This window comes from Ambystoma mexicanum, chromosome 3q (assembly GCF_040938575.1).
Source record: "Ambystoma mexicanum isolate Mex_15411 chromosome 3q, UKY_AmexF1_1, whole genome shotgun sequence".
In the NCBI taxonomy this organism is placed as follows: domain Eukaryota; kingdom Metazoa; phylum Chordata; class Amphibia; order Caudata; family Ambystomatidae; genus Ambystoma; species Ambystoma mexicanum.
In genome coordinates this window covers 32633349-32643778 of record NC_090926.1, presented here as the reverse complement: position 1 = coordinate 32643778, position 10430 = coordinate 32633349, and the positions used below count along the sequence as shown (strand labels likewise).

At 45.0% G+C, this 10430-nt stretch overlaps 1 protein-coding gene across 3 annotated transcripts in view; it reads right to left on the bottom strand.

Moving 5' to 3' along the window:
- Positions 1-853: 853 nt before the first annotated feature.
- The window catches only part of C3QH22orf23 (chromosome 3q C22orf23 homolog), a 149790-nt gene continuing 140213 nt past the window's right edge, over positions 854-10430 (bottom strand). For 2 of the 3 annotated variants that reach the window (XM_069652992.1, XM_069652993.1), the window contains exons 6-8: positions 8306-8443; positions 3737-3837; positions 854-1688 (exon numbers count right to left, since the gene is read on the bottom strand). In XM_069652992.1, coding sequence (XP_069509093.1) covers positions 1590-1688; positions 3737-3837; positions 8306-8443 — 338 coding nt within the window. In that variant the 3' untranslated portion in view covers positions 854-1589. The remainder of the gene's footprint in view (positions 1689-3736; positions 3838-8305; positions 8444-10430) is intronic. The other variant, XM_069652994.1, reaches the window with a different exon arrangement.

Genomic DNA, 10430 nt, shown 5'->3' with positions numbered 1-10430 from the left:
ATGATACTGTAAAATGCAAAATGTGCCCCCTTTTTCAAAACTTTCTTTGGGGGCAAAACCCCATCGTGCCCCTCTGCCAACATTTATGTTTGCTAACTTAGTGATGTTTGGGGTTTCTTTTTACAAACCACTTTTTTTTTTTTTAAGTTTGCCAGCTACCAAAAAGAGATGGGTGCACATATTCCAATTTTCATTTAAACCAAATCTTGTGTTGTTATGCAGCTGTTTGTTTTTATGTTTAAAACCTTGACTTCTTAGGTATTACCGTGTATATTCACACAGCATTCCAACTTGCCATCAAGCTGTATTTTTTGCGTGTGCTATGACTTTATGCAATATTCACCATATGCAGTACTGTCCGTGTGTGCTGAGCTTAATGCAAACGGTGCCTACTTTTAGACGGAGGAGATGGTGCAAACAATTGATCTCATTGCGAGTTTGGTGGTTATTCAGTGATAATTCCACAGAATTACTGCCAAACTCATTTACTGTTACCACCACTCAGAGCAGCGGATTTGTGATGGGATTATGAGTGGTGGTAAAGTAGTGTTAATCCACATTTTTGGAGTTCATTGAACTCTATAGGGATTATTGTGTATTTACCACAAATGGCAATTCTGCCACAGTAAATTACCCAATTTATCCAGGTATAGTGGAGGGTTCACCTCCCGCTGAAAGCAGGAGGTGAATCCTCCAATTGACCACCAAACACCTAGCACAGCAGTGCAGTAACGTGGCAGTAATTTAATTACTGACATTTTACCACCATTTATTCCTGTACCAATGTGCTCGTTATGTTTCTCCATGTTTTGACAGGTATCAATGGACTCATAATGATGATCTGGATTGCATGTTAATTAAATAAGTGTTGTATTATGAACACCTGCTACAGTTTTGAAGTTTCTCTACAGAGAAGATATTACCAAATAAGCACCACCTCTCATTGGTCTGAGCAGTACTAGCAGACAGACCCCATAACCTGGAGGACACATAATCAAGTTGCATGTATTCAGACAGAGTCAGGCAGTTTCTGCAGGAGAATTGCTCCAAATTTGATGCTTTGGGATCAGAGGTCTTGTATCACAATGCCCTCAATATTCACTTGGCTTTGTGTTATGCTGTGCCCTGTTGAGAAATCCTCCAATGTACACCGTGCGGCATGATTTGATATGGTCTGTCAAGAGGGCCATAAAGTTTGGTTCCATAGCGTAAGTGTCCGATCACAAGACCTGCAAAGTTGTAAATGGATCCATGGTCTGAGGTTTCTTATGATGTAGTACTGTTGCTCTAGCTTTACAGTTTGATGTGTCCTGTCACTAGGTCAGCTATCCGTGTCATAGCTGCACAGTATGTAGTATCCTGTGAGAAAGACCCTGCAAACGCTGACTTTAATTCTCTCTGTCATGTCAAAAGGCATTTCATGTCCACTGCCCCTCCATTTCAGTGACCTGGCTTGAACTGTCGCAAGAAGTCCTTGTGTTGTTGTTCCCTCCAAGCTCCGTGATCTGGTGTGTCCATTTATAAAGCTCTTGACAGGGATCAGAGCTTTATAGTCCGTCATATCTATTGCCCACCAGGGTTCACAAACTCTATTGCTGAAGCTCTGTGGACTGCTGTACGGATGGACTCAGCTTTTTGGTCTGATCTCTACTCCTCTGCTGATCGATCACTTCCATTTCCCGCAGCTTCTACAAGAAGCAGAAAAGAGGTATGGTAAACTGACATGTTCTGCCCATCCTGAAGCCATTCCAACATCCCTTGTTCTGCCCATCCGTGACACCCCTCTATCGCTCTTTCACACTTCGCAGACATAAACAATTTACCTGCCGATAAAGGTGCATAAGGCTATAGACCCTAGGGATACTGTCCCTATTTTTCAAGGATTCAGCAAAACACCCTAAACATATCCTGGAACCAAGTGATTAGTACTCACCTGACCCAGGACCACAGACATCTATCATGATCTGCTCCTCAGCCACATAGATCAGCCCCGACCTGTTCTTGCCCCCACTTATAAACACCCTCACATGTCCACAATCTGCTGATTCACCCTCAACAGTCTCTGTGACCCATAGATATACAGCCACATGTCCATGGACCAGAGGCCCATCCTGGCTTGCACAAAAGGGATCGGACGTCACCTGCCGCTGGATCACTGCGATTAGCCTGAACTACAGGGCTAGACATAGGTTCATTCATTTGTCTGCACAAAACCGAAATAAGTTTTCACTTGGCTATGGACTTTAGTCTTCAGTTCTCATTTGCCAGTGAACAAACGATAGGAGCTCCTACCTGTCCTCAGTCCAGACAGAACAGCTCTCAACTGCCCCTACACAAAGAGGTCCACTCTCACCTGTCCAAGACTAGGACATCCATTCTGACCTGCTCCTGCATACAAGAGATCAGCTGTTATCTGTATTTAATCCCTAGACATTCTATCCTTGCAGGTCCATGACCCTGAAATACCCCCAAACTGGCATTTGGACCTAGAGTACAGCCATTACAGTTCATAGCAACAATGAGGTCAGGTACATTGTGCACTATATGGCCACATCCCATATGTGTACCCTCATCTACCTTTGAACACCATGTTCTACCATTAATGGCCCCTGACACAGGTCATCCTGACCTTGCATGCTCATATCCCAGGGATCCACCCTGAACTAATTCTGTAGCCCAGAGAGTAGCTTTCACATGTCTGTAGACCTGATGACCCCAGAAACCAGCCTTCACTTACCCCCAGACCATAGAGATACAACTCTCCCAGGATCACATAGATCAGCTCTCAGCTGTTCCTGGGCCGGCCTCGAAGATCATTTTTCATCTGACCGTGGACAACAGAGTTCACCTGCCTATAAACCACAGATATAGGCCCTCATTATAAGTTTGCCGGTCTGGAAAAAGGGCCAGTAACAACAGTTTCTGGCACCTTGTCCGGACCGGCAAACTACAAGGCTGCCATTAGGGGCAGTGAACTACCGGCAGGCCTGACCTGCCAGTAGTTCTGGCTCCTACTGGCAGATTTTTCACTGAAGCACCGGCACCGTTATTAACAGTGCCGGTGCTTCAGTGTTCCCATTCCCGTGGAGTCCTATTGGACTCCACGGGAATGGGAACTTACTGTTCCTTCTGCTGCCTGGAATATCCAAACGATAAGGCGAGTCTGCCGGTAACCCGCCGGTATCACCGGCGGGTTACCGGAAAACTAATAATGATAGCCATTGACTCATACGTAGAAAGAGACCACAGAGATCAGCCCTTTGTTGCTCGGTGACAACATAGGTCAGCTTGGAACTGCCTCATATGCACAGATATGAGTTCTAATCTGCACCTGGACCACAGAGAGCTGATCTCAACTACCCCTGAACAAATGAGAACCGCTCTCGCCCTTTCATGACCTGGAGATCTGTCACATGCTATGGATCACCAGACAGCTTGCCTCGGCATGTCTATGATCTAGAGCTTGACCCTAATCTTCTCTCGGGCCCTGGAGATGAAGTCTTACCAGAGCTCGAAACACACTTGCCCATGAACAGAGAAAAATTCTCCCTTTTCTGAGAATCACACAGACAAGCTCTCCCTTGCTCCATGGCAGCAAAGTTCAGCCCTTTTTTTCTTTTTCGTCTGCCCCAGGACTCCCATTATTATCAAACACAAAGTTCTGTTCCTTTGCCTCAATGCCCCCCGCCCCTGTTTTTCTCTGACTCAGGGTTTCCCCACTCTTCCACAAGAGTACCTGTGAGATCTCAGTCTCCACAATGCTGCGGTATTTCTTTCCCTGTCCCAAGGATTCCATCTCCTCCAGGAACTGCCTTCTCTCCTGAATCTCAGCCACCACTGGAACAAAAGAATATACATGTTATCCTGGTAATAAACAACCAAGCCCAGAGAGGAGCAAAGTGTGGTGGAAAGGAACCCTCATGGTAAGATCGAAAGACACATTCCTGGTGTGGGAAGAGAGGATTCATAGCTGTATAGATGCAAATAACTAAGCCAAAACAGAAAATGGAATTAGAGCTGGAAGGAAAATAATAATTTGGTAAGGAGTGGAAATGTAATAACTAGGCCCAAAGTGGAAAGGGGAAAACAAGGGGCCTCATTTAGAGTTCTGCAGTGTTGTAACAAAATTGCAGTAAAGTGGTGATAATGGAATTACTTCCATTTTACCATCGCTTTACCATACCACTGAATTGCAAATCTGGAGGTGAAGTGGAGAAGACACTCCCAGCATATAGCTGGAGGCCTTTCCTTCACTTTCTCAAAAAATTGAGGAATTATCATGGCAGAATTACTGCCGTTGAGAATTCCTCAGATGAAAGGGGATTGCCTCATTCTGCTACTCATAATAGGGCAGAGTTAGGATGATTATGTGTGGTGAATTCGGTAAACGGGTTTGGCAGTATTTCCTTAGGCAGAAAGCAGGCCTGGATTGGTAAGGAGAAGTAGGAAGAAAGGAAGAATTAGAACTACCTCCATAACTAATAGAGGAACCAGGTTGGAGGGAAACAGCGTGAGCAGACTTGGAAGGAAAAAGGAACCATCTCTAGAATATCAAGGAAGAACACATCCTGGCCAGGTGGAAGCAGGCCAGTAGACATGATAGAGAGACACGGAAGGACCAGGCAAGGAGACAGAATGGAAAAAACAGGCTTGGAGAGAGAAGGGAGGGACCAGGCAGTGAGACAAAAGAAAGAAATCAGGACATGCGGTTGGAGAAGGAACCGGGCAAGGAGAGAGGAATGATTGAAGTCAGAAGTAGGAATTGAGAAAGCATCCTTGCAGAAAAGAACAGTACCAGGTAAGGAGGTAAAGGAAGCAAAGACCAAAACGAAGACAACGCCAAGCCAGACTAGAAGGGAGGAAACCGTCTATGTGGCTGGGGAATCTCATATCCCTGCACCCTGTTATGGGAGTCACACAATTTTATGGTATTGTCTGTCCTCATATGTTGTGAAAGCTGCTGCACCGACCGCCGTTTTCAGGGAGTACATGGCATTAAAATATGCCTTGTTCGGCTTCTGGAGCTGCTCTGTAGGTAAAAGCCCAAGTGCCATCAAACCAGTGGCTGCTGTGCCAGTATTTTATAATATGCCAGGAATAATAACCTAAAATGAAAATGACGCAGCAAAAAATAAGAGGTAATAAATAATACCTAACTTTACAATGAAAGTGATGTTAATTGTAAAAAAATATATTTGAAATGAAGAAAGAAAAAATTGCTACATTTATTTTTGTGCTTGTTTTCTTTAAAAGGAAATGGTCTCCATACATATTTGTTTTATACATTTGTTTTGGTTAGTTATTTATTTAGTATTTGGGGGAATCGCCCCTATCCAGTCCCTCCTCCAGCCACCAGATAAATTCAGCAGCACCCCTCTACCAATTTTCATCTGGAGCTATATTTTGGGAACACTGGAAGCCCTCCACTGTACCTCCAAACACTCTGTACCCCCAAGCACTCTTCCAATCCTCACCCGCTCTCCCCACCTGCCCTAAACCAAACTGATTTAGTCCATTCATGTGCTTTTTTGTTTTGACGTATTGAATACCTTTGTCTTAATTACATGTTAAAGTCAGTCTCTGTTGCTTTCTTCATGTTTAGCATAGTTACTTTCAGAACCTTATTGTGTGTGTTTTCATTTTTGAAGGTTTATTTTTACAGTATACCGTTCAGTAATGTTATTTTTGTCTGTGCGTTTTTAGTGTTCTGAATTTGTGCAGTTTATTTACTGTGTGCCATGCCAATACTCTACTGCAGGAAGTTGTGGCGAGTTCCCTTTCCCTAAATCCCAGAAATGCCAATTGTATGGTTCCATGAACCCCTATGGGGGCCCTATGCTGCTGTGCAGTTTGCAGATGCGTTTGGATTCGGAATCTAGACTGGCTTACTTGTTGTCTCTATGTACCCGCATGAAAAGTCTGTGAATATGCAAACCTGCGGGAAAGTATGACACTATTTTTATTTATTTTTTATTTGAACTTTTACTCATTTACAATAAGTTTTATCATAATTTCACCTCATCTGCAGCCAAAAGAAAAGAGAAAAAACTTCACCAACTACATAAGCCTCCCACACTAACTGGTACATAGCAGTGGTTGTTATATGAGAACAAGGAACTAAAAAATAGCCTTTTGAAATCGACGCCCTACGCCACACCACCCTCGGGCCTTTGGTGATTTATCACTATTAGAAATATTTTAAAACATAAAAATAATGTTCGGGCCTCTCCTAAGTGCTTACTATGCCCGACACAGCATGCAAGCAGCGCAGACAGGCCCTCAGCAGTCCTGCACCTAGAGAAGCCAGAGTAAAATCGAAAATGCCTGCCAGCCTCTATATGGCCTTAGGCTGGACCAGTGACACCACATGACCCTAGACACATGGCCAAGCCACACCCTACAAAATAGCTGAAATTGATGCCACCAGACAACTTCCAAGGGGAGCGGGAACTGCCCTTTAAATGTCAGCCAACCCAACGTCCAGGGGTGTTGCTAGGTCTGGAAAAGATCTGGGGTTATGCTAATTTTGGGACTGTTGGTACTGAGGGCTAGCTAGCCTTTTTGTTTGTAACCCTTCAGCTTCTATCCAGGGCTATAACCAAAAGACACGGGGCTATAACTCCCTCAGTGGGGGGGTTATGATCTGGAAAAAGGAAGAGAGAATGGTAGTGCAGAATGAAGGGGAGGAAGGAAAAAATATTGTTGGGAAGAAAGTTACAGGATTAAAGCCAGATGGGAAATTTGAGTCAGAGACAGGGAGAGAAAGTACACTGGGACCAAGACAGAGAGATAATAGTAGCAGGAACAACAAGAGAAAGGAGATCTAACATGTGGGAAGAAAGAGAGACTAGTAAAAGGGAAACAAAAATGACAGCATGATAAAGAGCAAGGTGGAAATTAACAGCTTGTAGGGGTGAAAAGACTTACCCTGACAAGAAAAGGACTGAGAAAGATATTATAGAAGTGAGTTTATGTAACACAGTGGTTGAGATACTAGAGGTGAGGATAACACTTGGAGCATGGAGCATTAAAAGCACAGAGGAAGAAAAGATTGTTAAGAGGAGAAGGACCTAGACATCCTGAGGTTGAGAAAGAGTTGGAAGCTGAAAGACAGGTCAATATCAAAAAAGGCATTGAAGAGTTGAATGCATAGAGAGGGGTTGAAACGTAGATGCTCCAAGAGAAGATAGAAAAGGGGAGACCTGCTTGACATAGAGAAGACAGGAAGATACAGGAAGGCAAAATTGACTCGGGGAGAGTGAAAAGGAGAGGATACCACTACGCCAGGAAACAGGAATGACGGCCCAATAGTAGAAAGAGAAGGACAGGTTTCTAGGACCAAAACCTGAGGGGAGGAGGGGCAGAAAGAGGAGACCATGGACATGCTTTTCCACCAAATGGCAGCAAGGCAGAACAAACCTTTTCTGATGCACCAACCTGAGACCCAGCCAAGCAGGAAGTCTTTGCCGGTCCATCAGGGGACAACCCAGTGGAAAACAAGAGACACCAAGATGGAGGATATGCAGGCATCAGGTTGTCCAAGAGCCACAGGTCAGTGGCAGAAGAAGGTTTACAACCCCATCTAAGGGACAGCGGATTAAAAGACCCCCACAGGTTCGACCCCATGAGGAGCCACTACATTCACCATGATCAATTAATCTTTTGCATTGTTTTTTCCATTTGTTAAGACTGAAAGGAACTTGGGAATATTTTTTTACAATTTTCATTTGTTTTGGATTTCTTTGAACTGTTTTCTGGGAACTGGCATTATTTCACTATCTCTTCCTGATACTTGAGTTATTTCGCTTTCAAACTGATAAGTTTGCTTTCGAACTGTAAATTAAAGGGCATTCAAAAGTATTGAAATGTTAACTTTGTACCTGATCGTCATTTCTATTAATACTGCTGTAAACCGACACTCATACTATGACCGGTTTACTACATATTGCATTTGCACTAACAGATGCCAGGTTCTGCTTCCGCAGCTGCTGCTTTAGGAACTGCCCAAGTGCCCCTGATCAGTGGATGCTGTGCTCACACTCTGCTGCAGCATTGGGCATATCTCTCCCTGAGGAGATGATGTTCCAGGTATCACCCAGGAATCCCACTGCCCCCACTCCCTGATCAGGGACTTCAAGAGGCCCACACTCTGTTGTCTACAGATTAAGAGTGATTCCCATGGGATGATGTGCTTATAGATTTCTGCAAGGATTGCCAGTGCTAATGGTACAGCCACGGCCCCTTCTCAGGGGCAATGGAATCTGTGTTGGTGGTCTCACTGCAAATGGCAAGGGATGGTACATACATTCATCAAAGCGGTCAAGTTCGGTTACTGCTGGCTCTTCTACACACCGGGCTGGTGGCTGGCCCCGCCTTGGTTCTGGAATATCTTTCCCGGTTGCCAGGATATTCTGAAGTCTTCGTTTCTCCTTTTCTTGGTCTCCTAGAATAAAGAATAACATCTTTTATAAACATTTATAAGTACTATATGGGAAATTGTCCATGATCTGTTGGCACAGAGACTGTCTCATCAGTAAAATGTCAACTGTTAGCTTTGGGATTCCTGAGTATTGGAATCCCAGTAAGGGTGCTCTTTGACCCTCCTCAACTACTCAGTGCCTGTATAATTAGCAGATAGTTGTTTACTAGTTGTGGGTGTTGCTAAAGAGTGAACTCAGGCTGCCTATCTCCAAACAGTGCGCTCTCATTAGTTTGAGGAAGGTCCGTGGTGTGGATAGGATACTATCTTCATGTCCGTTCTCTGCGTAAGAGGTGTGTGGCTGTTTAAAGACCCCGTGATCAGATGGTCAAGCATGTTGTGGTCTCATCTAGTATGTTGAGCCTTACTTTCACCCTTTCGCAGCAACATGTTATGCAAATGGTCTGTGTGTTCACAGGTTGGACGTGATATACATGAGAGGAGTCGAGTAGTTGTCTACATTGTGATTGTGAATACCCTAAGGTGCTCAAAGCCTCTGTCTGGATGCCGAAGCTGGAGAATTGGTTAGTGTGTGGAATCTGGGGGCCTTAGGTTAATGTGGTAGTCTGTCCTTGAGCTACTGCAGAGGCAGGCTGCAATTAAAGGGGAAGTGTGTGGGTGGGAGGTTGAGTTACCTGGAGGAAGTTCTGAAGGGGAGAATAGGTGTAAATAGCCACTGTTCCCTTGGGTGCTTGGGTAGAACAGTGTTTTTCTCATGTATGAAGGATGGTGTAGCTGGGTCTTGTGAGAAACCTGAAGGTGTCTCCCTAGATAGTCCCCAGGGATCTGTCATCCAGGTGGCCAGGACATGGCCTTCGCTATTGGATCCAGTCCCTGGGGGTGGACCGGTGAGTGAGGATCATCTGGATGGGGGTCCTCAGGGAGTGGGACACCGATGGGTGACACGCGGTATCCCCCTTCCTTCAATACTTCTTCCCCATCCTAGCACATAGAACATTTGAAAATACAGCCCCCCCCGCCAATTCCTAACACGAACACTTTCGCATTCGCACAACAGACTAACACCAGAGCCGTTTACCTGACATGTCTCAATACAAGGGTCAGGCAAAGTCAGGAAATTGATCAGAATCACACACACCTGACGGCCCTTTCGTTTCCCCACAGGGATAAAAGGTGGAACAGGAGAGCACAGTATGAGCAAGGCATCCCACACAATGAGGCAGCTATCCAGACCCGGCAGTTCAAGAGGAGGAGAAAGGCGGCAAATCTTGAGAGGCTAACGATGAGAGACACAACCTTGCCCTTTTCAACAAAACCCTGCAAACCCTCCACTGAAAGACACTTAAGACTGAGGACAATAGCCCAAGTATGCTGCAACAGATGTCAATGGTACACGAAGCGTACCGACGCTGATAAGCCGGAGCGAGGGAGACTCCAGCTTTCGTGGTATTGGCCTGGACTCCAGTAAAGAGGAACGCCAAGTGGTTCATCACAGCTGGTGAGTCGAGGGGAGAGTCGATAAGAACCGGGCTGTGGTGAATGAAAGTCGCAAATTGAAAGCTGTAACATAGTAAAGGGAAGACCAACTGCAAAAAGGGATCGGATCTACGTGGGTACTGCTCTGAGAAATCCTGGTCAATCCCCGTCTGAGTGAAACTACAGATACCAGAAGGCTGTAATATAGGTCTAAGTGGTCATACAGGAGGTTGCACAAAATCCCTGTACAGTCGAAAGCCTTTGACCTAAGAACTATAAAGAAAGCAAGGGAAGTGAATCCTGCAAACATTGAAAGTAAATGTGAATGTGCAGTTGGCAAGAGTGAACCCAGAAGAGGGATGCTGATGAGAAGGGGGCAAGTCTAAGTCCCAAGAAACAATGTGTTGACAAAAGTGAACCCGGCCAAGGGATGTCCAGAGGAACTGTTTAAAAAGATATTAAGATGTGTGAAGGAAGGAAAAACCATAGTGAACCCGGTGGAGGGAGGCTGGAA